The sequence below is a fragment of the Lipophrys pholis genome, assembly GCF_963383615.2.
Source record: "Lipophrys pholis genome assembly, chromosome: 1".
Classification (NCBI taxonomy): Eukaryota; Metazoa; Chordata; class Actinopteri; order Blenniiformes; family Blenniidae; genus Lipophrys; species Lipophrys pholis.
Window position 1 is genome coordinate 5,838,979 of NC_137635.1, and position 27,874 is coordinate 5,866,852.

Below are 27,874 nucleotides of genomic sequence, written 5' to 3' on the forward strand. Positions count from 1 at the left end.
AAGACCAGTTTACAGAAATATCAAAATACACAAATAATTGTTGTCACACAGGCAGCATGGGAGTATACTTAATTTAATGGAAGTACATTAAATAATTGTGTTTTTTCTGGTGTTGATATGATTTGTTATCAAAATTTGTCACAACTCACCATAAAAGAATCGGAATCAGTACTTTATTACTTCCAAGGGGAAATTCTTGGAAGTAAATAATTCTCTGATATATGGATCAAAGCATCAGTGTTTCTGTTGATGTCCCGATGGCTCCACTGTAAAGTTGTCATTAAGATACCTCTGATACGAGAGACCTTTTAATTCCAGACCATGTGTGGTGTATGATGTTTAAAAGTCACCTCTCATTGTGTGGAAGTGAACTGAAACAATAGGTCAGGTCCACTTAATTGCAAATTTATCGTGACATTTGAAATAAGCAAAGGAAATTGAGTTCCATTTATGCATGCCAACTTCAGTAGACTCATCAGCACAAGTTTAAAGCAGAGGTCACATCTCTACTTCCTGTTTGGAGGATGCCCTCGGTCAAAAATAAAGTTGCTTATTTTCAGGCACCGTACCAAACATAAATAAGTATCTGGATTTGAAACACTTCTGTCTATTCTTTCTTTGTCTTAATTTCTACGAGCTTCTTCTTTACATTGACTCACCTCATTGTCCTCCACACTCCACTCTCTGCTTCTTCTTTGTATCACGTCTTTTCTCTCTTTTTTTTTTCAAAAGACAAACTGATTCAAAAGCTTTTACAAGTTTTAATAATGAGCAGCGTTGGGATGAATAAAAGTGGTCACATCTCAATGAGGTCTAATGTCTGAATTCATGTTGAGACAGTGAAAACTTATGTGCAGTTCCGTCCTCCAACCAGCGGGGTCGCTCTAACCACCTGCGCACTACGTGACGTCATGCAGAAGAAGGCAGTAGTTGCGGGAAAACTGAAGCCAGTGACACCCATGTTGAAACCTGAAAACTGAAGAAAAACACGGTAAATGTTAACAATACTTCTCACGTTTAAGCCAGAAGTGTGTAGTGATGTATTCCGACATGTCTGCTTTTGTCTGTCGGTGTATTTCCGTGCGTTGTCGCTCTGTCGGATGCTACGAAAAAGACCACGTTGTCTCCGTTAACAATCCAAAACAAACCCTATCATGTAGCTAATTAGCGTTTCCGCATTTTCTGCTTTGTGACCTGTTTTCTAGTCTTACACTTACTGACAAATATTGGCACCGATGAATAATGGTCACGTACTTTATCTTCTTTGAAATCACATACATCGATGAAGGTTTCCAGGCGTCTCGTTCATCAGACAATTAATCCTTGAGCCACGTTAACAATGCACTGGCATTAATGTCAAATAGAAATAGTTTCAATCGATCAAAGTTGATAGAATTGTTCAACGGATTGGCATGCATCTTATCTGCCATTGTGCAAGCTTGTGTAAAACCCCATTTTAGTGACATAATGTGAAAACTCACTGAGTGAGTCCAATTAGCCTGTCTTTGTAACATAAGTTAAACTTTTATAATGTTATTTCTTGAAGCGCACTACCTGTTTTTGATTGTGCTGAGACATCTGCGTCACCCAGGTTAAATCTACCTGTGATTCAATATTGGTTAGTTTGTGGACACAAAACTCAATTTCTCTTTTTTTTCTTCCCCCTTTTGAATAGTTTAGAAACTATAAGTTGTGGTTATGAGAAATAACCATGTCTGTGTCGGGATAGCAGTAAAAGGTTGAAGTAGTAGCATATGGGTCATGTATTAAATATACACTGTTTTTAACACCTCTGCAATAAGTAAAGTTAGATTGTGTGTCACGTCAGTCAGTCCACAAAGGGAACACCTAAAGACACATGCGGGTTAATCAGTAATTAAGTAATTGTGTAACGAGAACAAAGCCACTTTCATTCCTTATCAGTGTTGCGTGTTCATCCAGCTTTATTCACCCTATTGTTTCCATACAGTGCAGTGAAGCGCTTGGGAGAAATATTGATAAATCTATTGTTTAGACGTTTATGAAGAAGTCAAAATCTATTGTCTCAATTCACACTTTAGTAATCCATCCCAAAAATTGTATATTTCCCCAAATAAAGCAACAATATAATGATTTCTTGATTCATTTTTATATTATTATTACTATTATTCATTTATTTATTTATTTGAGAGGAAAACTTTGTTGTTGTTTTTGTTTTTCCTTTTTTTTTGTGTGTGTGTGTGTACCTTGAAATTTGAAAGAAACATTTCAAACCAAACAAACCAAACCATTATTGTATATGAAATCATTCATTTGTTTTCAGAAATCACAATGGCAGCCCCAAAGATTACAGATGTCAAAAAAGGGATTTCACTTCTTTGGGAGACTCTGCAGTGTCCCATATGGTGAGTGTCATTGTTCACTGATTTGTCATATACTTCTATCTTATATCATTAATATATATGGTTAAGTTTATGTTTCCTTTTGTTTATAGTTTGGAATTAATGACTGCACCAGTATCCACTAACTGTGACCACCAGTTTTGCAAGTAAGGGTCCGATGTGTTCTATTGAAACGACCCATTGTACTTTCTTCATTATAAACTACACAATAGTGTTGGGTCTCCAATTTAAAATTAATGATGCAATATATTTCTTTCCAGATTCTGTATGATGAAGCTTTTGGATAACTCCAAACAAAACCGGGCCTGCTGTCCAGTGTGTAAAGCAAAGATAACCAGAAGGTTTGAGTGACTCAATAAGATGACAGTGTCACTTTGTCCAAAGTGTGTAAGTGCTCATTGTTTTTGAGACGTGCTTCGTTGTGTTGTAATATTTGTTTACAGGAGCTTGCAGGAGAGTCCTGGATTCCAGAGACTCGTAGCAGGACTGCAAGATATGATACAAGCTTATGAGCACGACACTGGCACAAATTGTAAGATTTATACAGACTGACTCGAATGCACGTTTGAAATGAATTTGCTTTATATCATTTGATAATAATACATTTATTACACTTTTCAGATTTTACAGGACTGCATTGGCCATTTGAAGACACAAAGTAAAGACTCATTAAAACTGAACTTTTTATTTTTTTGCGATGACCGCCTGTTCTTTCAATCTTATGGTAATCTGTGTTTGTTTGTATGCAGTGACAAACAGGCAGAACCTGCACACGATTCTGGAGACACACGTGACACTGACCTCGACAAGGAGAAACATACCGACCTGGATATTCTTCCACTGTCCCACTCGTCAACAATAGCAGGTACATCCTTAAACTCGTGAATAACCACTTATCCCTTTACCTTAAGTCAGGAACTTTTATATGCAAGTTATCTATATTCACTTATTAAACAAACAAATGGTTTTGGGAACTAAAACCTCCCAGTGGACTGCTACAACAATGATTTATTGAAAGTACAACTCATTATTCATGTTTAATTTATTTTTAAATGTGTGTCCCTCCATGTTTTCTTATTTTTTGTCTCTTCACCTTCCTTTATAGCCCAGAATGGATTTGCAAGACTGATGGCATTTGAGCACTCGGCTCCTTTCATGACGGAAAATGAAGGCCTGGATAGCGGCTTGGGTGACGCGCCACTGACGTCTGACAGACGAATGTCCAGCCCCGCAGATGATCTGGAACCAGAGCAAGCCGACGTGTCACGTGGTGTGAAAGAGGCGACGTCGACACACAAAAGGGGTTTTGTCGAATGTCCTAGTCTGTTACCAATTCCAGATGAGACCGAACATTATTCCCCAAGAAAGTCCTCCCAGAAAAAGAAGTCGAAGATTCTTCAGCAGAGGAAGAAGAAAAGCTTAGAAAAAGTGGCTGAATGGCTCATGAAGGTTCCAACTGATGGGACTCTTGAGTTGGACGAACCAGAAAAAATGGAAGACGACTCTGACAGCTGTTCCTCCACCTCAACAATCGACATTAAGCAACACATTAATGACATAACTGGCAAGAGAGAAGATCAGGCTAAAGCTCTGGAAGATCAGGTGTTTGGAGCCGTCTACAAACGAAGATCAAGCAAGATTCTTCCTGCTCTGCCGAACAGTTTAGCTGAACCATCAATTAACACAGAAACACAGGCGGAGAGTGCTTCAATAATAAGTAATGAAAACTGTCTGTCTCCTGCTGATTACACTAGACAGGAACAGCAGGAAGTGGCAGAAGCGACAAATGATGCCAGCAGTGACTTTTTTAAAGAGGTTCGAGAGAGAAATGATGCATGTGCAGAGGAGTCCAACAAGCCTGGAAGTGACGAAAATAAAGACAAACCGGATTCTGTGTCTGGCGCAAGGACGAGGAAAAGGACTCGTAGCGCTCTGCCGCAGGTGGACAGCGATTTAAAAGAGCAAACTTGTGTCGAGTCCGAAGCTCCCAAGCAAAAGAAGCCTGACAAGCGGATTGGGAAACTCTCAAAGTCGGCCAAAAGCAAACCTGGCAGAGTGCCAAAGCCTCTTGTTCTAGTTGAAGTCCAGAAGGGAGAAAGTAGTCTGAAGCTGAGAGGGAGAGCCGAAGACTCTCGACTGCAAATCGAGAGTTACTCCAGCAGTGAGGGACAAGAAGCTTCTGTCATGACGAGCACCAGGAAGAGCAGAAGACTCCAGGTCTTTGCTGAGGAAGTCCGGGGACGGCGCGAGAAGGCAAGCCTGAGGGGCAAAGTGTCTGGAAAAAACCGCAGCGTTACAAAACAACATGAAGAAGTTCAAAGTGAAGCACTGGGTGATACAACACAACTTAGGAATGGAAACATGATGAGGGCAACCAAGAGAAATGGGTGCGTCTATTATGAAGACATAGGCATTGAAAACTTAAACAAACCAGCTGAAGCCAACAACTGTTGTGTTGGAACGATGTCAAATGCCGATCCTCCTCCTGAGGTTAGTCCGGCTTGCAGCGTCTCCGTGGTCCCAAACTCTACGAGCACAAACAATGCAGACGTGGTAGAGCCAACGCTTCCGAGTCACAAGCCAGCTGATCATTCCCCGAGCAAGACCCAGCTGGAAACTTCAGTTTGTGAAGATGAAGAGGAGCAGAACGACTGTGAGGACACCGAGCAACTGCTGAAGAGCTTTAAAGCCACCAAAAGGAAATCGTTCCATCTCGGCGGTGCAGATGTGAAAAAGAGTTTTTACTCAGACAAAGATAAGGAAAAAGAAGAGAATCGTCAAGAATCTGCCAGACTAAGTCAATCCGACCTGGAGTTTCTCAGAGAAACTGGAAAGTCAACATGTAGTGATTTAATCTCTCCTTCTATCTCACCCATTCAAATAAAAAAGACAGTTTCCAAAGAAGCAGATCATGTGATGGTAGTCGATGCCTTGATCGCTGAGAGCTGTTCCACTCCGGTCAGTCCGTCTGCCGACTGCAGGAACAGTCTAAGTAGCGTCCTTCCTCCAAATCAAGTGGCAAAAGGTGATCTGGACATCTCTTCTGCTCAACATTCAGCTGACGCGGCTGAACACGTGTTGAATACAGAGTTCTCTATGACCCCCGACGGTCTGATTCCTCTGGGTGTCCAAAATGTCCACGAAGCAAGTGGCGAGATCAGCACTCCTTCTTCCATCCTGATCAGCAAGAAGAGGAAGAGAAAAGTTCAGACGCTGGAGTCGTCTTCAGGGTCTGACACCAACGGGTCGAAGGAGGACTTACCAACTTTGGCTCAGATATTTGGAATCGCAGGTTGTCCCCCTGCTGGTTGTCAGGATCCAGTTGAAGGACATGCCCGTGAAGGTGCATGTGATACAGCGAAGGACGGAGAGCTGCTGAACCTTCCTTCTAGATGCCCCAGCCCCGACTGCATCGGTCCCAGTCAGGGATCTGTGGATTTGTTCGGCACCCCAGATGACTGTAAGTTGACTCTCTAATTTGTTCTGGCTTTGTGCGAGGTGCCTGCACAGCAGTGGGGGGAATTTCAGGGTTCCGTGTTTTGCCGGACGATTCCTTGGTACATGCTGAGAATGAGGTTCAATCCAATGAAACTCCACCTCAGCTTGGAAACAGATTGTGATGCAATATGTCTCTTCTTTTGTGAGTGATTTGAACAGTAGGCGCTTCCTCACTCGATATTCACAGATCATTTTGTCTCTGCAGGTGAAGTTCCTGTAAACAACGTTGAGGTTTCCATGGAGCCGTCACAGTTCTCCAGTGAAGTCCTGGTTACACAGGTAAAGAAAGTCTCATTCTGTGTGATGTCACATGTGTCACTGTAATATTTGATCCAGTCAAATTGAGACTTTGAACTCTTGTTCTCCTGCGGGTGCACTGTCATCATTCGCCCTGTAGAGGGCAGCCACCACATTTTCCCCAAAGCAAACTGTCAGCGTCTGGATGACGGACTACCCAGCTCAGTGAAAAATGTCCCCCTCAGCAGCTTTCTAAATTGCATTTCATTTACGTTAGAGGAAATGCCGCCTAGAAGATGATTCTTGTTTTCTGCCTCATCCATCTTCTCGCGCATCCGCTTTTATCAGCCCAATGGATTTGACTGGGGAGTTCAAGTTTCACACCTGGGGGGGGTTTATAGAGGGCTCGGGATTACACTCGGCTCAGGTGTTATCGTGCCGTGTGTCTGTTCACATAATCAGTGCTATTATACCATAAAAACTGAAGCTGAGGAATTAAAACAATGGCAGCATCAAGTGGAGTGAAGATAAGCACGCAGTTATAAACCACCTGGTTTTACTAAAGCAGCCCCGATGGGGAAAAGCTAAGGTCCCTCATAGAAACATTCCACCATCATCTTCTCACTCAGCCTTTCTGTCATGTCTTCTCCCTCGTGTTTGCTCTCTGGAAGCAAAAGCACACATTTCTTTCCAGTCTGTGGCGTGTGTGAATCCCTCCTCGCTGACAGGAAGCTGTTGTCCTCACTGGACACTAGATGTATATTTTCACAACAACCGCCTTTATTTTGAGTTGTAGGTGTTGAACTGTGGCTTACATATCTTGCATATCCCCCCCTCATGTTCCGATACAGCCCAATACTCATTTATAGTTTGGAGGATGATATACTTTGCCCTGTTATCTCATCTTTTCAGCAAAAGATTGAAATGCAGAAGGAGCTGGTGCGGCTGGAGAAGCTGATGGCTTTGGTGTCGGAGGTGCTTCAGGAGAAGGAGGGCAGCCCTTCCAGCGACGTCCCGTCAGAAAGCCGTCAGCGCGACGGAGCTGCAGGTAAACAAAAGAAATGCAGATCTTATTCACGAGTCTCCTAAATTACCAGAGTCTGTTTAAAACGTCCCTGCTTCTTGTCACCTGGATGTGAATATTTGCAGAGTTTATTAGCCGCCTCTGATTTAAAGCCCGGTGTGTTCGGGGCTGTATTTGAAAAAGCAAGCTCACTGAAGATGTCACCTTGGACTGTGGGGAGTTGTGATGGATGTTTTTTTCACTCTATTCTGACATTTAATGGACAAAGTGAAGATAACCAGCAGATGATTTACGAACAAGACATGAGTGGTGGCGCGCATGAAGGTTTGCTCAGTGTTCACATTTAATGAAATGTCAGCTCAAAATACTCCCGGTTCCCTTTGCTCACCTTTCAAAGAACTCTTTCATATTTCAGCTTTATGAAATCTTGAGAAACACGCGCACTTTGTTGGTGCACACATTGAAGTCTGTTTTAAACTTTAATATTTTGTTCGCAGACCCAGAACCTCAGAGATTTCCTCAATGCAGCCAAGACGCAGGCCGAGACTCCGACAGGTACCTTTTTAAGTTTATCAGTCTTTACTGTGGTTTTATCATCAAAGAGGCAAATGTTTTGTTTCGTAATCTTTGTATTATGAGTCAAATTTACCTTCACCTGAATTGCTCCTATAGCGAGTGACACACGACACCGATAAAATGAGTGAAATCATCATCAGTTCAACAGAAAATATCACAAACCAAAGTTTGTGTTGAATCCTGAATTGCATCCCAGCCTGAAACACGGAACGACGACCAACATTTGCTCGCTGTTTGCAGGAAGTGATAAGAAGAGCTGATCGTATCGCTGCTGAAGGACTTTCAGGAATTAGACCAGTTTTAACTGTCTGCATTCCTGCAGAGGAAAAAAAAAAAACTTCCTGACATTGGCAATCCTCTTCATCACACAGTTCCTCTTCTGATTCGCCTTCCTTTATTGAGGTCATCAGTTTAATGTCGGTTTGTTGTCAGAACTTGCGGAGAGTATTTAACCTTAAAGCAGTTCAGCGTGTCCGGGGAGGAACGCTTCCATCTTGTTGATGATAAAGGTGTTTTGTCACGTTCAACAGATATGAGTGTTCTGGATCTACTCATCAAACTAAGTGTTCGGGCGCATAAAACCAAATAAAACACTCAACAACATAACTTGTTAATAAGTGAATTATTAATCATATGAGAAATAACTTGGGTTTAGCTGGATGGACGGAGAGCAACACAGATAGTCGGTTCACAAAAACTTAAATTAAGACATTTACTTTACAGTTTTAGTTTTGTAATGACTTTTAACATTTCAGTTAGTTATAATTTTTTTGTAATAAAGTTTAGTTTTATTTCAGTTAACAGGGTTAAATTTTTTTCATTTCTACTTTTCCTCATTTCGGTAGTTTTCATTGATGATTGGGCTCAACTGATATGGATGTTTTGGGGTCGATGCAGATTCCAAATGTCTGGTTACATTTCACGAGGAAGGATGCGCAAAGTGGGGATTTCATCAAATAGAGGAAATACGACCAAATATGCAGAAACATTTTCATTGAGAATCAAACAACCGATTCGTTAAACAGAATCGTATCAATTCCCATCTCGACCCATCATTCGCTAATGCAATAATCAGTCGATTAAATCGGCGGGGCCGATCATTCAGTCCAGCCAGAGAAGTAACAACAAAGGAGTTTGTCTTTTGTCTGTTAAGTCGACCAATTAACCAATTACTGTCCTCAAGTCATGTGACCAAAACTCGACAGCACATGTAACGGAGCGGAATTCGGCTCAACACGTCGAGCTCCTGTCGTCAAAGCGCTGTGTGCGCTGCAAATAAATTTGAAATGGCGCTACATTACAACACAGCCTTATTAAGCAGTACAATGACTGGAGCAAGTGGCATGTAATTGGTCTCTTTCAGTCTGTAACGGGGTGGGGGGGGTGCTGGTGTCTGTGTGCGTCTTGCAGAGCTCGTTCTCAAAGGGTGATGCATCTCGAGAGGACGGGCGGATAATCTCGCTAATGAACCCAGAATCTGCTTATGCTGCGGAGAATAAAAAAGTCATTACCGGCTGCATCTTATATGTCATTTAGAGCACTTAGAGGGAAACTTGCATTGCCACAGTAATTCATCTCCCCCGCCTGACTAACCCCCCAACCTCGCGCCTCGCAGGGTTCTAAGTGCTGTCCTCCGGGCAAGACGGAGAGAGAGAGAGAGAGAGAGAGAGAGAGAGAGAGAGAGAGAGCGAGGGAGGAGAAGAGAAGAGATGGCTGAGCGGAACTCGGAGGGGCTTAGTTGTGAAAGTTTTAAATTAAAAAAGGCATATTTCAGGAGTGCCATTGTGAATCTGGGGAGAAAGTTTTCAATGAGCTGCTACCACTTTGGGACAGGTAATTTAAAGGTCGGCACTCTGCCAGTCGTCAGTATTACTGCAGTCGAGCAAAGAAAAGGGAGAGAAAAACCCCACAGAGAACAACTAGAACTTTATTCATATTCAGTTAAAGATGCTTGTCATTTATGGATAAACTGGAAACAAAAACTTCAGAAGTTAATATACTTGAGTGGAGCTGAAGGGTTTATAATCCTGCTATTAGAAGACAATCAAACAATAATGACTGAAAATATTTCAATCTTTATCCTTTTTCCAATAAACTCCCTTCTTCTCCTCAGCTTCATCTCGAAACTGCTCGGCCTCATCTGTCCCTCTGATGTGTTGATTTTCAATGAATGAATGAATAAATGGCTAAATTCTGGTCACATTTCAACACATAGAAAATAGAAACGCCAATAAATATTGTTCATTTAACTGACCAAGAAAGGGAATAGGCTGAATCCAGTGGTGTTTATGCTCATCCTGTAAAATCAGTGGAATAATCAACATGTACCATAACAAAATAAAACGAAAACATAACATGATAATTAATGATATTCCTCTTTTCTCATCAGTCTGAACTGTAACCCTTAACTATTTAGTATTTTAAAGCTTTTGTGAAAGTTAACGGTGAAGCTTGAAGTTTAAGAGAAACAATTCAACCTCATTCATCCCAAACAGGAAGCGATTCATTCTGAACCTAATGTAGTAGTTCACATGTTTTTAAAATTTTGTAGAATCGAAATAACGAACATTATTTATTAATTTAATAGACCTTTTGTCTGTTATTGAATCTATATTAGTTTAAGACACATTTCCCCAAATCTCAGCACAGTGGGACATATACAGCACTATAAGTGAAAAATAGAGAACATGTTAGCTTTTTATACTTAACAGCAAAAGATATTTATAATTATCACTTAATATACTCTTGTGTGGCTTCCAACAGTTTTTTTTAAAACATCTACAAACACTCCGAAAAATTGTGTTTTATACTCTTTCAATTTCAACTCCACGTTAACGGCAGTCCTTCTAAACACCATTCATTTTGTTTTATTGTCATTTAGTGACATTTTATAAATATAAAAGTTCCCAGGACTGTACAAGGATCACTGGGAAGAGATCTCCTGGGGAAACGGCTGCAGGAAGTATTTTACAACTTTCTAGGAGTTTGTGAGTGTTTGGAGACCGTTTGGAAGGAGCCTCGCCGTTTTCCCATTTCCCATGAAAACATTCCAACTCGAGCAGAAAGTCATTCTTCAAAGGAATTAATCCATTTCAGATGTTCGCTGCTGGAGCAACACAACAGCAGTGTCTCACTTCTTAAAACTTTATGTGCCGTATCCCAGAGCTGAGCAGTCGTTAAAATCCCATAGTTTCCTTCATGTCTTGTCATTTCCTTTTTTTTTTTTTATATTGACTCTGATTTAAGAGGTTTCAATAGAAATATACCACTAAAATTTTTTAAACAAAGTGGTTGAATTGGCGGAGATGAAACTCCGTAACCACACAAGAAATCAAACTTCGTCTGCGGACATTTTCCGAGGACAATAGAACTTCTTTGCTTTGAAGTAATATTTCTGTTTTGATTACGTAAGGATATCTTTTTTTTTTAAGCCACAAATAAGTAAGAAAAAATGGTTTTCACCTATTTGTCGCTTAAGAAGAAAGACTACCTTATAATAAAGAATGATAAAATGAACATAATTCAGTTAAGCTGATTACTTGTTAGAAGTTCTAAGCATCAAATCTATTGAAATTGAAGCCTATTCATGATCTGTGTTTACCTGCTTTGTTTTTATGCCGCGTGAAATGATGTCATGTGGCACATTTCATGAACTCAGACATCACAAACGCGTGTATCTGCCATCGTGGATATAAAACACAGAATATCAAAACTGTCCATTTTCACCACATTAGTCAGATCAGATAAAAGGATGATTCAGACACAAGATCATGGACACATTCTTCCTCCATGCAATTTTTTTTTTCTCCCTCTAGATTGGCGACAGCGAGAAAACACTGCGACTTTAAAAAAAAGGCCGCTGTCGTGTATGTTCCTCTTTATCTTGCGGATCGAGTTGATTCATGTAGCTGCTTTGTGCGAGAAATCACACACACACACACCCACACACAAACGTCTCTGTTGCAGAAACGATGTTCGTGAGGCACAGGGAGACCTACATCCTGGACCTTCGGGTGTCGGAAAGGTCGCCGAGCAGACTCAGCCAAAGCCCGGCGGCATTACAGGGAGAGGTAAGGCTTGTTTGTGTCGGCGAAGAGACGTACGACTGGCAGAGAAAGTAAACATGAGTTTAAGGACGACGCTATTCAGTGTCTCAGTTGATGGTCTTACATGGCAGCTGTCACCATCAGTCTGCATGAATGAATGTGACTAACAATATAAGCAAAGTCTTTTCTCCAAACATCCTAAAATTTTATGTCCAATCTTGAATTGTATTTGTAAGGCGGGTGGCTTTTAAAGTGTCGTGGGTCAGATTGTCTATTTCCCTTCATGTTTCCCATGTTGCATTGCAGTTCATCGTAAGACGTGCACTCTGCCGCATTTTGACCTTGAAGGAGATATGTTCATGCAATTATGTTTGCAGACTGAAAAATAAGACTGCAAGAGGGTTTCTCAGGCTCAGTCAGGGGTGAATATAGACACACTGATGAAATCAAGTTAGTTTTATGAGGCTTGAGCGTCACTGGAATGTCACGTGAAAGGCAAACAACACAACTCTTCGTATAAACTAAGGCTTCATCTACTGATTATTTAATAATCAATTAATGGTTCAATTTAGTAAAAAAAAAAAAAAATGTCTCCCTCTTTAAGGTCTTTGCATTGATGGAGCAAAAGTGTCCGGAGAAGAAGCTGCTGCTCGAATATTCAAGAATAGATCATTTGAAAGAACAAACTAAATGTTCCTCGGTGATTCTTTTCCAGTGTTTTAAATTCAAGCTGCCGTCTGTTGACCGGTGGTACGTGGAGGTTTTCAAGCTTCTCTATAAGACGTTAAAACTTGTAAACTCTTCGTCAACAGTTCAACACGTCGGGGGGAGTGTGATAGGCACCGGAGTCTCCAAGACACTTGACTCCAAAACACAGAAGACCAGCGCTTCACCCTCCGACGGGCAGGAAAACAAGGAAAACAACAGCCCTCCCAAAGACGGGCCTAAAGCCAAGCTGGTGCTGGTGTCGTCTGGACTGGGCCCCGGCGAGCAGGTGCCTCTTCACACTGTGAGCCACTTCGCTCAGTCACTTTACTGACGCACAGACCCAATCACGCGTCGCTGTTCACAGGTTATGGTGAAAAAGTTTGCCAAGACGATTGGTGCCCGTGTGGTTTCACGTGTGACGCCGGAAGTCACTCATATCGTCATGAGCACAGGTCAGTACACACACACACACACACACGCACCATTAACTTAAGACGTTTCCTTGTAGAATTGATCTCCTCACAAGGCAGAGCAATTAAACTGACTCTTCATGTTTTGTTTTACCTCTGCCGCCCCTCGGTCGTGTTTTCAAATCTTTTCTTTTCCCCAAGCAAGAACATTGGCATTTCCAGAAGTACACACACACACACACACACACACACACACACACACACCCCGCTGCCGTTGCCCTGCTACATGCGGTTACAGCTTGTTTTGAGCCTCTTTTCAAGCCCTCCTTGGAGATAAGCTCCCCGTTTCTTTTTCACCCACACACACACTCTGGCTCCTCCGTTCATCCGCTTGTTGCTAATTACCGTCTCTGATAGATTATTTTTAATTTCAAAGCTCACTGTCTGCAAAGCGCCGTATTAACCATGACTGTTTGAGAAGTCCTTCTCTAATGGCAGCGGTTTCCTGGGCAACGCAAAAGTGGGAGCGCGGTGCCGCTTGATCTTTATGGTTGAAGGTTGGAGTGGAGCAGAAGGTCTCTCATTGTAACCAATGGAAGGAAATGGTTTGAAATCATAGATTTTATGAGAGATAAAACCCAACTGCAGCCTCATAAACTAATTATAATCTAAACTACCGGCCTGTGTACCGTTTTCAGTCATCAGAGAAAAACACATTTATTTCCTTCAACCTTTAAGTATAGACTTAGGTGTTTCCCTGTGCTTTGTTAAGACTGTTGATGTAGAATAAATTGCAATGAGTCTTTCTGTATTTCAACTTTATCTTCATCGTGAAAAGTTCCCCCAAACTCGGCCCTGTTTTGCCCTCGGGTGAACAGTCTGCTGTACTCCTGTTGGCCCGTGGCGTGAAAAAGAATTTAGTTCTTTGTAATTTCTCTACCAATAGGATTCACAGAAGTAATTAAAATTTCATTAGCATAAACGATAACGTAATGAAAAGAAGCAATTTGTGGGTGGACATACATGGTGCATTTATTTTGCCTCACATTAAAGCGATGTGAGGGTCGTCTCTGCAGTTGCACACGCGGCGTCTCCTCTGCACACAACCACCGTGTCTGTAGAAGAGTCCGTGTTCGTCGTGTCACGTCCAGATCGCTCTGGCAAGTTTATCAAACTTTTTCCTTCAGTCTGAACTAAACACCCTGGAGCAGTTCTACCGGACTGGTAGTATAGTGCCATAACCACCTTTTAAATTGAAATGAGAAAGTTTTTCTTTGTTGTTGCTCAGAGTATGTCTGATGAAAATGGTTACTCACAATTACTCCCAAAAATGACTACAATCTCAACGAAAAGCCGACTTTAATGATAATTCCTGGTGCAAAATACAGTAAAATGTTAAAAAAAAACTATTGCTTTATTTTAAAAAAATTTATTTTTACAAACTCACCCTGACAGCATGGCTTGAGGCTGGTTTGATTTGATAGTAACGAGGTCGCATTCCTTCATGGCAGCATCACTGATATCCGAGTGTCGGTCTCGGTGTTGTGTCCTCTCCTCTTTAGAAATTTTTTTAAAAAAAACTAAAGTTTTCTCTTAAATTTTTTTCTATTTGCTCTGTGGCTTTACCAGCTGAAGTGGAGCCTCTCGTGGGCCGGTTTTGACCCACGTGCCTTATGTTTGACGCCCCTGCTGTAGGTGAAAGTAGGAAAAAAAATGGCCTCAATTAATCTTTTGACAATTTGTGATCAGATCCGCGTTCATCTGTGATTGTAAATCAGATACTTATCTCATGGTTTTGCAAGCGACCTCAATTATCATGTCGCATTTCGTCAGATCAGATTAGAGATGTCGACAGTCACACAACTAAATATCGTCTTCCCCCCCAAAAACCCTAAATTAAGCAGTAAGACCTGCAGTGTGCAGGAAGCTTCCGTTTCCCCTCACCGTCGAGTGAAGTTAAATACGGTTAAGGTTTCATAAAGGTGGAAAATCCCCCAAAACTTTTAACTAAATGTCCGTGGGAAGTTAAGCGAGGGCATTTTGGAAACTTTCCATCGGAATTTTGGGAATTAATTGGGAATTTAGGGTCATATAATAGGAAGGTGTCATAGTTGAGCATTATTATATTGTTTTGAGTAGACATCCATCAAAAATATTACAATTAAAACAGATTGATATAGTTATTTCATTCATAATATCAAGTGTTTAATATTTTATAGAATAAATTCTTTCATTGGACAAAATAAACATGTAAAATATATTCTTCATTACCCAACCCAAATAAACAAAAATATCTTTTAACTTCTCAGCCTGCAGTATGATTATGATCATTTACATGTGATATTTCTATGTTAAATATTTGTTTTACCTCAAATTTGTTAAATATATTACCAATTAATATCATCAAAACATACTTCACTTTGTCATCCACAGGCTCAAAAGTGTGATTTCAGTGCTTTGGGCTCATAAGAGTGTGATGGAGGAATGCACAGTGCATGTCGGGGGCGTGGCCTCAAAAGCCCTGCAGTAAGCTCTGTGCATGCGACTGCAGCTACTCAACTGTACTTGCATGAGTTTAGTAAATTCTTGGTTTGTTCCCAGGGAAAGTTTCCAAAGTTTGAAAATTTCTCAGAACTTTGTCACCCTGATCACGATGAAACGAAGCAAATTAAAGAAGACGGAAGCAAACTAATATTGTCATATACACTATATACGGTCGTTTTTCAGCAGGTGCATATCAATTACATGACAAAAAAATTATTTTCACTCATTTTAACATTATTCTAAATCTTGTGATATTTTCCTCCTCGTTTGCACCTTCTTCTTTTTTTTTTTTTTAACACTCAAAAGTTTTCCAGAATTGCCGCACGTGTGAACGCACACATGTGCTCCTGCACATCTTTTCACACATTTTCCTCTTTCTCTCTCTCTCTCTGTCTCTCTCTTTCTGCTGCCAGATGAACAACTGGTATGCGAGCGCACGCTCAAATACTTCCTTGGCATTGCAGGCAGGAAGTGGGTGGTGAGCATCCGCTGTGAGTATGACTTTTTTTTTTTTTTTTTTTTTTTTTTTAATATACCGTGGAGCTCCTTCACTGATGACTTATGGACAATTACTCAAAAATACAAAGCGGCTTTGTGGTGGTGGGGGGGGGCTTGGCTGGAATAAAGAGAAGTGTTACATAATGCATTAGCCACTGGAATCGTGTTTGACGGTGAGCTCACAAGTTCTTCTTTCCTCTCCGCAGGGATTTCTGAGTGCTTCAAACAAAAGAAACTCTTAGATGAGGTATGCTCGCCCGCTCCCTGAATTTGTTAGCTGGTGATTTCCAGTTACATCTGTGTTTGTCTCGGTGCTGAATTAAGGCCGCATGATGAATCTCTCCTTGCAGTTTGCTGTAATACCTCATAAATTATTTGTCACCCATTTGCCTGAGCAATCCCTGCATCTGGTCCTCTGATATGGCGGCGTGATCCTGTGCCAGGCTTTGTTTAGTGTCGCCATTAATTTAAAAGCACGTCTCCGTCACGCCGGCCAGTTTTTAATCATTTCCACGCCGCATGAATTGTCGTTGAAATGGACTCGGTGCAATTAGGAGATGAACTTAGTCAAATTGAAAGAATGCCTGATCACCTGATCCTTATTTCAACGAGTGTATATGTGACCGGCTGCATAGTTTACATTGAGCCTTTTTATCAGACGAGGCGGAGCAGCACTTCACCGGCTCATCCTGAAGAGATGATCAACAGGAGAGATTAGGAACTTTCTGACTTGAGATAACAAGAGGATGTGATTGTGCTTTTTTTTGTTTTGTCAACAGAGTCTGTTTGAGGTGAGAGGGGATGTGGTGAACGGAGCAAACCATCAGGGCCCCTCGAGAGCTCGAGCCACCGAAGACGGTGACGTGAGTTCCTCTTAACATAAACAGGATTGTCACATATATCCGGTTACATTCCGATTTCTGTCTGTGAAGTCTGTAATTTACAAGTTGTTGGTTCCACTAAGCTCAATAGAAAGTAAAATATTTTTAACTCCTTATCTAGACAATGACCGTATTTGGTAACTTCCTTTCACATCGGAAGTAATTAAATTTGATGGTGATCATATAACACATGAAGAAATGTTTTTTTCACCCAATTGATGCGTTAATCTTCAAATTGTGCCGCCAGTTAGTCATACATAATGAATATTTTTTGCAAATATCTTAATACAAACTAGGACCGAGGCAGTTAATAGTGTGCAGCCAGTCAATGTAGTGAAATTCTAAGGGAGAAATGGTGTCAGTTGAAAACCTGTCAACAGACTTTATTATACATGAGCAGCACAGGAGAATATTCATCCACGCTGACTTGACAGTTTTTGGACATTCAGTGTTACTCGAGGGTTGAAATGTTCAATTTCCAAAGGGTTTAAATGAGTATAAAGAGTTAAATGATGGTAAGGAAAAGTCAATTCACCATTTGTCTCTAAACTTCAGATTGCTTTCTTCAAACTGTCAAAAGTGTAGTATCATGGCCATCTCACTGCATTTCACATTGACTGCAGCTCCGACCTGGCGACTCACCAGTCAATAGAAATGCAGCAGAAAACGAGGTAATAATCGGTGTAACCCCGGTGTTATGACCAAATAATGACTTTCAGACTCCCGTGGAGGTAAAATGCTAAACTACACCTGCAGTCTTGGTCGTCTTCTCCCCCCTTCCTCACTGTTTCGGTTCACACACACACACACACACACACACAGAAGTGTTATTATTACTAAACCTCCTCTCAGTTCTCTTCATTTATCTTTGATTTGCGTTGGGCTGCGTGTCACAGCGGTCGTCATCTCCGAGTCGGTGGAAAGTGACGCGGTGCAGTCGAACCTTTCAGGAGATGAAAGTCACAGTTTAACAGCAGATTTATGAAATCGGCGTGTTGGAGGAACAACATGCACCTGCTTTATGATTTATGCAAATGAGGGGGGGAAACATTTTTAAACTGGGAAACAGTTCTTTTGTTTTTGTTTTTCGAAATCCGCGTCGGGGATCTCGTCCTAATATATTAATAATATCAAGCATTTGTTTCCAGCTTCGTTACAAATTTACCAACCGCACAAGATGTCAGGCTTTCTCGCTTCATACAAAACTGTTTAATTTTAAGGTTTTATGTAAAATAGTTTTACAATTTTCAGTTTTCATTGTTATATCCAGGAATAAGTCTTTTAAAAAAATGTCAGCCTGTTTATGTACGATCAAGTTTGTGCATCCTACTGGGACAACCTGGGGTAGTTCCCTCCTCCACAGGTTAGTTTTGCTGCAGATTACCCTGAAGTGCAGTAATATTGGCAAAATGGAAAAAATATAGTTTTTATCACCGATCCCCAAAAAGGAGTTTTTATTAACATGTGGCTATGATGGGGGGGTGAAATGAGCAGCGAAACAAAGAGTCACGCTTACAACCGTTAGGATCTTCAAGGATTTGCTTTTGAAGAATAATTTACCAGTAAAGAAAAACGCACCTCTTAATCTCGTCGTATCGAAGCTGCCTGCTCTGTTTCACTCACGCTTCAGCCCCATAAAGGCCTCTGTCAGTCTGAGTGACATTATTTTCCACTTCAGTTCATCCCAGCTGATTAACAACCTGCTCTGCAGTGGGGATTCAAGCGGTGAGGCGGCGTCGAACTGCTCAGCCTGATATTGACACAAGAACTGTAACATGTTTTATGAACGAGCCGAATCAAGCAGAAAAACAACAAATGTTTACACTCTGCTTTGTACTTGTTCTATTGTTGCTCTAAAAGATACTTAAATTTGATAAAATGATGAAATCTTCGGTTTGCAAGCTGAACCTGAACTTCTATCCATCCTTTATCTTCCATCCTGCTTCGTCGACTCAGCGTCGTGGTGCCGCCGGGCCAATAACCCAGACTTGACCCAGAGACCCTCCCTCTATGACGCAAACACACATAACCGCTAAACCGCCGCGCCCGTTTCTCCCCACTGCGCCGGCGTCTTCGCCGCGGCTCTGTTGTGAGAAGCTAATTGTAATTTTCCCCTCGGTGTGAGGCCAGCAGGCCCGGTTCTGTTTCCACTGAGGGGGAAAATTAGAAATGGCTGGATGTCATGTCGGCCGCATCGCCGCCTTTGAAGAACCTCCGCTAATTGAATTAGCGAGTAATTTCAGGCTTATTTAAGTGGCTCCAACGCGGCGCCGGCTCTCTTGACGGAGCCAGACGGATCGTCCGCGTTCACGTTCGCTCTGCGGCACCTGCAAACCGGCGTGACAAACGGAAGAAACGGAGCGGCGGCGCCGGAATATTGATGCCCGGGAAATGAGTGAAAAGAAGCGCAGCGTGTATGTTATCACGCCACTAATACGTCCTGAAGGACATTAGCTGTTGTCTAAATTAAAAATCTGTAACAGAAACAGTTTTTCATCTCGCCGAGCACCTCCGGCTAATGATTATTACCGACGTTACAGGGAGGCGTGAGAAATGAGTTTTTCTGTCTCCAGCTGCCCAGACATTTATCTCTAAGCGCCTCCACCCCAGACGTACGATACCACGAGCTTTCTGCGGTAACCGAGGTTCAAGGGAATAACTTTACATTCCCGTTTTGAGAAAGCTATTGACCCCCGAGTGCAATAAAACATCGTGTCCCTGGTGTCGGGCAGGTCGTTTTTCTACGCGTGCTTTAAGCGTGACATTACCCCTCGACACTCTTTCCTTTTGAATTTACAGTATTACAGTAAGAGCAACCTTAGCAAGGTCTCCAGGCTTTATTTTTAAGCGAGGAGTACCGGCAGAAAATTGCAGGATGTGCTGGGAGAAGTGATTCAGCTCTGCCACTGTAGAGCCTCCACACAGGTGAAGAGTTCAGAAACACACTCGGCTGTAATGGGGATCGCAGCGGCAATTTCTGAGAGTGAAATCCGCTGAATAAACGTCTTTTTTTTTGTTTGTTTTGTTTTTTGCTTTTTTCCTGTTGGAATTCTTGCCGACATTTCACAGCATGTCATTTTATTCTAACCTCTGGTTTTCTTTTTCTTTTCTTTTTTTGCCTCCAGCTGCTCATGAAGGGATACAGGATCTGCTTCCAGGGGTCTTTCACAGACATGACGACAGGTAACCAGGGAAATGTCAGAGGAATTGTTTTTCTGTTTGGGAGCGAACGACTGAAGCGGAACACGCAAAGCAGAACAGGGAATTATTAAGAATTGGCTTCAAGTCAGAAGTAAAAAAATCTATCTATCGCTATCTCCATCCATCTAGTTTAAACGCCAATGAACCCTGTTTACACGATGTTCCAAATAAAAATGATCATTTTTGCATTAACGTTTCAGAAAAGTTTTGAAATGACGTCAGTTTCCACAAAAACAGCCGAAATTCTTCAAATGATGTTGTTTGAGCACGGGGGAATACTAGTGGGTGCTGTTGGTGGTTTTTGTAATGCGACCACACATGCATGCGCACAGAGAACAATGCGCTATGAACATAAACAATGGCGAGCAGACGGACATTCGTATGGACAGACGACCAAATTGAATTGTTATTACAGAATCTGGACTGGGAGTCATGACACTCCAGAGGCTGCCGTTGTTGTCGTCGTCGTCGTCGTCCGTCTACTCGTGCTTGAGCGGCAGAACTATTTACTTCGGCTGTGCACTACATGTGCAGTAACGGCGTTTAGCCCAGGTTTTGAGCTTTCCCTTGAAATTGTTGTGTCAATGAGTCCTCAGTCTGTGGTACCTGGAGAAAACCCACACAGGGAGAACATGCAGAGAAGCTGCCGAGGCCAGACTCCAACAAACGTTCTGGCCAGAAAGCGAACCACGACACAACTCAGTTTGAGTGAAAGTAATTTTCCTAAACGTAAGCAGACGAAGTTCGTCTCGTCGGATATCGTGAGTGGTGTGGTAGAATGACTTCGTCCAATCGGCTGTTCACTTCTACATCCTGCACCGTACACTTGTCTAGTCATCTCTCCAGATGCTCCGTCTAAGCGACGACGGTTAAAGGCTCATTAAGGAAGATGTGAGGCAGATTTTTGTCCCAAGGTGAAAAGGTCCATGTTCCGATTTTGACATTCTGAGTTGAAGGTTTGTAGTTTGTTCTGTTTCTGTTGTGTTCAGAAGAAGTCGAAAGCCTCGAGTCCAGAATGGAACATTTGACAGGAGAAAAAGAGAATTTGATGTGAAAATGTATTTATTTATAAAAAAATTTAATGGCAGCTGAAGACATTATCGAACAGTTTGCCCCAAAACAGCTTAAATGTGTTCACATCATAGTGTCTTTAAATGCCGTCTTTCCATTTAACCAAAAATCGTTAATAAAAAACACTGACTTCAAGACAATACATAATGAAAACTTCAGAGGTGTAGTTTTAAATCCTGTCTCTTTTTAAATCCCCCGAATTCAACCCACACTTGACTTTGAAAGTCCTTTTTAAAAAAATTTTATTCAGCAATTAAAAAAAAAAGCTTGAACCTCATATGCGTCTCATTATTGTTAAATGTCTCTTTGATGGTGCAGTCTTTGTTTTCACATGCTTCACAGTGAGCTTGCATGCAGTGAGTTACATTAAAAAAAAAAAAAAAAAGGGCCTTTGGGCATTTATGAAGTGTTAATTGGAGAATAAAATTACATTGTAAACACACAATATATCAAATAATAGCTGTGAGTGCCACAAATCAAACACTCATCACTTCAATTTGTTTTCACCAAATTGAAAACAATTTGGTCTCGTTGGGTTTATTGGGAAATGGCAGAGCCGCATCACCACAGGAAGTCTGAATCCACACAGCTGATGTGTATGATTACTAAAAACTAAAACAAAGGTTTTAAAAAAAACAAAAAAAAAAACTTCCTTTTGCATTTTCTTTCAACAACAAACCTGAAAATCCAGTGTGGTATTTCCTGGGGTTGTTGCCGTCACACTGTTCGCCCTCTTCTTTTATTCTCCACCAGGCCTTTTCTTTCCCCAAGTCCACCTCTTTCAGTCGCATTGAAGTCTCCGTCCTGCAGCCCTCCGATAGGCACCAGCTTCACTTTGAAGACGAGGGTTGGAAAAAAATAAAAAGAGTGCCGGCAGAGGTAGCCCTTTGACTGACACTGAGAATAGCTGGGAACCTGTGCTGTTTTTAACCCCTGTCATTTCACCACTGCAGAACAATGATGAGCGGCTCCAGCGCGTGGGCGCGCTCAATACGGGCTCTGGAGTCGTGCAAGATGTTGGTTTTGAGGGTTTTTTTTGTTGACACATTGCACAGCGGTTGCTATGGATTCGGTCAGCTACACGGAAGTTAGATCATAAAGAAAATTGAAACTGATTCTTCAGTCGGGCACAAAATAAATCTGCAGTCCTGTTGGTTTTGGGGCGGCTGTACTACTGCTAACACCCCCCCCCCCCCCCAGTCTGAGGTTGGACGGTTGATAGTTGAATGCCACTGGTTCCCACCTCTGTCCATCTATGTGTCCTTGAGCAAGAGTTCCAACTTGCTCTCTGCTGGCGAATGAGTGTCTGTGTGTGTGTGAAACTGATCATCTCAGCGCTGTAAAACTACATCATTTAAGTAAAGTTGGACGGCCATTTAGCTCCATTTAGAGGTTTATGTACCGTGTCAGAGAGTTTAAAGACAAGGAGCCGAGTTCAAAAACTGAGACCTCCAAGCTCAAGGTGGAAAGGAGTTTTAACTGCACTCTATATGAAATACTTTGCTTCACCCTTCCATCGCGGTTGAGTGGACGGGTAGATCATGGGTGAAGGTCTCAGGGGGCGCATTTCTTAAAAACCCCCAAGCCAGCATTCTTTGGTTTCCTTCTTCCTGGGGCTCTCAAAGTGCTCCTGCAAGCACGCTGCCAGATCGATGAAGCTTTTCTAATGGGTTGACATCTGCTGGCTCCAGCGCCAGTCGTCTTTTGAAGACTTTCCTTTACACGGCACAGACATGAGGCTGTTTGCTTCAACGGGATTTCATTCATCATTTAATTTCTGTATATGATACATGAAAAGGTTATCTTTAGTGGACACACCAAGTGCACTGATGTTTTTCTGGCATCCGAGATTATTAAAGATATCAAACAGGTAAAGCTTGTTGATTTCACTTCTTCTTTTTTTTTTTTCTTCCCCAGTGATGTGCCAGAGTAGAAACACATTTTTCTAACTCAAGGTAAATGTGTGTTGAGAGATACACACAGTCTGCTCTGAGTGGAGACCAAAGTATTGACCTGTTTTCTGTCCCTGCGATCAAAGCAAGTCTGAGGCAGTAATAAGTCTGCTCGCCGTCTCCTCGGGCTTGACGGGATGAAAGCAGAAAGAATAAAATTTTAGGCGCGACTATTGATAATTTATTTTCCGACAGTAACTGTGTGTTTGTGTGTGTGTGTGTTTATCCCAGATGAGTTGGAGTGGATGGTGGAGCTGTGCGGAGCGGATTTGGTTAAAGACCCTCTCCTCTTCGATGGTAAACAGGTATGTAGAACAATATCAAGTCCAAGTTTAAAATCTCTTCTCTCCTACATTCCATACAGCGAATGCCTCCAAACACTTTACAAGTTGAAAAAAAATCTAATTGTTACCTGTAGTGACGAGGCGGCAGGCACTAAAGTGCACATCCGCCTGCGGTTTGTCTCCTGGTTTTGAGTTATTTCATTTTTTTCAAAATGGCACACTAATGATATGTTGTTCGGTAAAGGTGACGTTAATTACGGTAAAAAAACAAACTCAAACATAACTGATAGATGCAGCTTCAATAAAAACAGCCGCTGTGTTTCCAACAGCACTTTAAAAAGCATATTTCAACCTGGATGATTGTGTTGTTTGCAGACGGGTGACATTGTGGAACGTCTTGTTCCCGGATTGCGTCACACGTTGTGGCTGTTTTGTTTTGCGATGCTGAACCAGCCGCTCTTGTTTTTCCTCATTGTTTCCACAGAAATCCCATCAGCTGCTCATTGTTCAGCACCTATCTGAGTCTTTGGCTTCCACAACATGTGAGTCCTGAAAAGAATATTTAATTGTTTTTCCTTGTTATGACGACTTTGACTACAAAATGACAGGCATCAGTTATTCTCATTTAATTGTCCTTTAATAATTAACACGCCTTGTTCTGCACATGCCCAGTAGATGGACAGTAACAACAATGGCGATCCCCAGAGTGTCATGACTCCCAGGCCAGATTCTCCTCGGACTTTGTAGTTTTATTTTGACAGACATTCTAGTGGACAGACGACCAAGTTATTACGGGGACTGTTCCCATCGGTCATGTTTCTGTACATTGTTCTCTACACACGTGTGGTTTCATTACAAAAACAACCAACAGCACCCACTAGTGGCCTGACCTGCCTCGTTCTCAGAAAACGCAAAAACGATGTCTTTTCACTTGAAAACGTTGTCACATATAGATAATAATTATAATAATAATAATACATTGTATTTATAACGCACTCTACATACAAACCATCACTAAGTGCTACAGGACAAATGTAAAAGGTACGTCAAAAATAGAAACTGTTAAAATCGTAAGTATTATTGGGTTTAAAAGGGAACTTATAAAAGACAATTAAGAGAAGCTTTTTTTTATAAAAGGAAAGTTTTTAGTTTTTGTTTAAAAGTATCGGTATAGACCTTAATTAAAAACATTATTTATTTGCAACTTGAACACCAGAACCTCTTTAAGTCCCATTTTGCTGTTTTTCTTTGACTCTACACTTGATTGTATAATGTATGTTATATTATTATGTACAATCCAGACCAGGTTTAGGCAGAGTGCTGTCATTTCTATTATCTCTCTTCTTATCATTATCTAAAAAATAAAGCACCACAGCCAACACACTAAAAAAAACAAAAAAAACAACAATCTTAATTGGTTCACCTGATTCCATCCAGTTCAGGGTAAAAGCCAGTAAAAATGCTTGACCGGGTAATATTCAGGAGGCTGGAGGTTTTTGTACGCGAGCGCCCACAGACCCAGACAGTGATTCTCCCGGGGCGTCGCTGCACCTTCCCGTCCATTACTTCCTGGACTGGCGAGCGAGCGCGGTAAAATGGCAGCTGCTGCCAGCCAAAATAAGACAGGTTCCCAACAAGAGCGCCGAGAGTGACTTGCCGGGAAAGCAAGTGTGAAGCAAGTTAGGCGGCAGAGAAATGGCCAAGAGAAAATGTCAGGCTGCAGCGGGGGGAATGTCAAAACAAGTTGGCCGCAGAAGAGAGAGGCTGGCGGAGCCCGAGAAGAGCTGACAGTTTGAAACAAGAAGTGGCTCCAAGTGCTCGTCCTCCCTCCTACTGCCATCCTAATTTGCACTGCTGCATATTTAATGCAGCTTTTCCTCTTTCACGTCCTCTGGCGCTCGTAGCCCAGGTAATGGAGCAGACCCTCCATCCTCTTCCCTTCCATCCCCTCTTTGTACTCGTCTTGTGCATCACTGACTAAACTGTTTTCTCCTGTTCTGTTCTCGAGGAAATCTGATGCGTGTCCAGTGTTTCCGCTAGGATTTCTTTCAGCAGCGAGGGCAAAAACTGGTGCATTGTGTACTACTAAATACTACATTGTTTACTACTAAATACTACATTGTAACGTGATAAATTGTAGGACGAGTTGATATTGAACGAACCAAATGATAAATTATGGAAGAAACATACTTATTCAAAAGCACATAACTGAACCAATATAAAGATGTATACAATATATATATACACGTATATAATGTATACAAAGAGGTATACAAAATCAATACGAAATTAAATTTGACTTTAGGAGCCACATACAGTCCAGTTTCATCTTGAGTAGCTGGACTGGTAAAATATTGCTATAATGACCTTTAAATTCACACTTTAAAGTTTTTGCTTTGTTGTGGCGCACAAAAAAAATGGAAGTTATTTTGTTTGTTAAAATTCCAGTAAAAAGACAGAAAACCATCAAACGGATTCAATGTTGCCATGTAGCTAAAACTTTGTCTTTTTTTGACAACCATGTGCAGGAAAGACGACAGCAAAACACAATGTATGCTTGTTGATGGTGTGACATATATGTAAGTAACAATAAACAAACAGGAATCGTGCCAACACTTTTTTTACCGGCAGTCCCTTTAGGCTCGTTTACACGACAACGTCTTAAGTCACGCTTTTTCCTTTCAGAAAAGTTTCACGATCATACATCAAAGTTCTGAAATCAAACCTTCTGGAAATGTCAGATTAAACAGCGACGGCAGAAACATTGAAAAAAGGTGTAGTTCGCATGCAAGGCCACTAGTGGGCTCTGTTGTTGGTTTTTGTAATGAAATCACAAACTTGCAGGCGGAGAACAATATCCCGTAAACATTAGCGGTGACGGAGCACCATTGTTTCCAGAAAGTGTCGGGTTTTTTTGTCTGTTCACATGACGACGGAGCTCTGAGTGTTTTCAAAAAGTTCTGCCCTGGGAGCCATTTTCAGCGGCTCTGAGCGCCATTGTCGCGTAAACGGACGCCCAAAACACAAGGTTTTGCATATTCACTTAAAACCGTTGCCGTGCAAAGCTGCCAAAAATTAGAAAGAGGTGTGGCATCTTGACTTTTCACTGGCATTGATATAGATGGCAATTAAAAAAACAATTACGCATTAAAGAGGTCTTATGATGTAAAATAAAATTCACCTACTAAAGGTTTGTCCAGCAGTACTAATCGTCCTCATACCTGGACTGACACCCAGAAGTGAAGACAGTCTGTCCTCTCTCTCCCTGGCTTGTTTGTTTTTTAAAAAGTGTGTTGCTCCAACCAGCCAATCAGAACTCAAACCCTATATAGTGTCATCGGGGGTTTAGCCAATCACAATCAAGGTAGGCCCTCCCTTTGACTCCTCCCACAATTAGGCAGCTCTGCTCTGGCACATGGCACCACAAGAGGAAGTACTTCCTCTTCCTTCCAAGATAGGCATGTGTGGGCGGAGCCAGTCCAGCTCACACAGACACAGCAGATTCTGACTGTTCATCTATGCTGATCATTCCTCTGGATCTAGTTCTCCTGAAATGAGTTTGACACGCCGAAGCAGGAAACCGCGCCAAACATCTTCTGCACTCTTTGTTCACGCAGACGAATCCTTCTTTTCTTTTCTGAAAAACCTAACCGCCCTCCTCTCCGCAGATCTCTCCAGACACGCCACAGTCGTGACCCGCAGTTGGCTGCTGGATTCAGTTTCTACTTACAGCCTCCAGAACGTCGATTATTACGCCACGTGAGACGAGGCGCATCGACCCCACGGCCGAGGTCGCGCACTCTCATGACCACTTTGTACAGTTTCCTTTTTTAATGTCCAACTCTTTAGACTGTCGTCCAGCTTTCCTGTGTATCGTTTGTGTGATGTATATAAAGTCTGTGACATAAACACAAGAGAGGCTACTGTCTTTTAAATTGCTCGAATTACACCGGCGGCATCTCGGTTCTCCTGCAGACATGATGATTATCTGCTGGTTATCATCTGCGGTGTGAAACGGGGACACGTTCGCCAGGTTCAGGTGAGCGAGACGGCGGCCCCGCAGGCCAACGCCGCTCAGCTAAATCAAGTTTAAACGGAAGTAAAAGACCCCGAAGTGATGGACCGCCACTGATATGATGCTCAGATTAGATGTTATAGGAGAGGCAGACTGAACAGTAGAGCTTTGCAGGTCCTTCATAATAAAATATTTGCTGTCGCACGGAACGTTCCAACATGATTGTTGCCTTTTTCAACATCAAACCTAAAATAATAAAAACCCTTAAGAATCAATATTAAAACATGTTCTGTGGTATAATTACAGTTTTGCTTCACAAAGGGAAAAGCAGCATTGGTGTTTTTTTTTTTTTCACAACAAAAGTACAGCTTCTCAGGTATATTTTCTTACACAATCAAATAAAAACATGCACATAAAATCAAACGAAACAAAAGTGCTTCTCCCGCCTCATCTAAACATTCTGCCAAGTTAAATGTTACAAAAAAAAAATTTATTTTAAGTATTTTTAAGTTAATAAATAAAATTTTGGCAAAAAAACATTAAGAATG

At 41.6% G+C, this 27,874-nt stretch overlaps 1 protein-coding gene across 1 annotated transcript; it reads left to right on the forward strand.

The window, feature by feature from the left end:
* The first annotated feature begins 905 nt into the window (after nucleotides 1–905).
* On the forward strand, nucleotides 906–27,533 carry LOC308109503 (uncharacterized protein). The gene is made up of 21 exons (XM_080463094.1): nucleotides 906–991; nucleotides 2,303–2,384; nucleotides 2,474–2,527; nucleotides 2,642–2,722; nucleotides 2,825–2,913; nucleotides 3,003–3,039; nucleotides 3,131–3,246; nucleotides 3,487–5,841; nucleotides 6,085–6,158; nucleotides 7,029–7,164; nucleotides 7,638–7,695; nucleotides 11,683–11,786; nucleotides 12,575–12,756; nucleotides 12,835–12,922; nucleotides 15,838–15,915; nucleotides 16,129–16,169; nucleotides 16,702–16,785; nucleotides 19,929–19,986; nucleotides 23,259–23,332; nucleotides 23,796–23,853; nucleotides 26,980–27,533. The coding sequence occupies exons 2-21, from the start codon at nucleotides 2,311–2,313 to the stop codon at nucleotides 27,072–27,074; spliced, it is 3,936 nt and encodes a 1,311-aa protein (XP_080319220.1). The 5' UTR covers nucleotides 906–991; nucleotides 2,303–2,310; the 3' UTR covers nucleotides 27,075–27,533.
* Nucleotides 27,534–27,874: the final 341 nt, after the last annotated feature.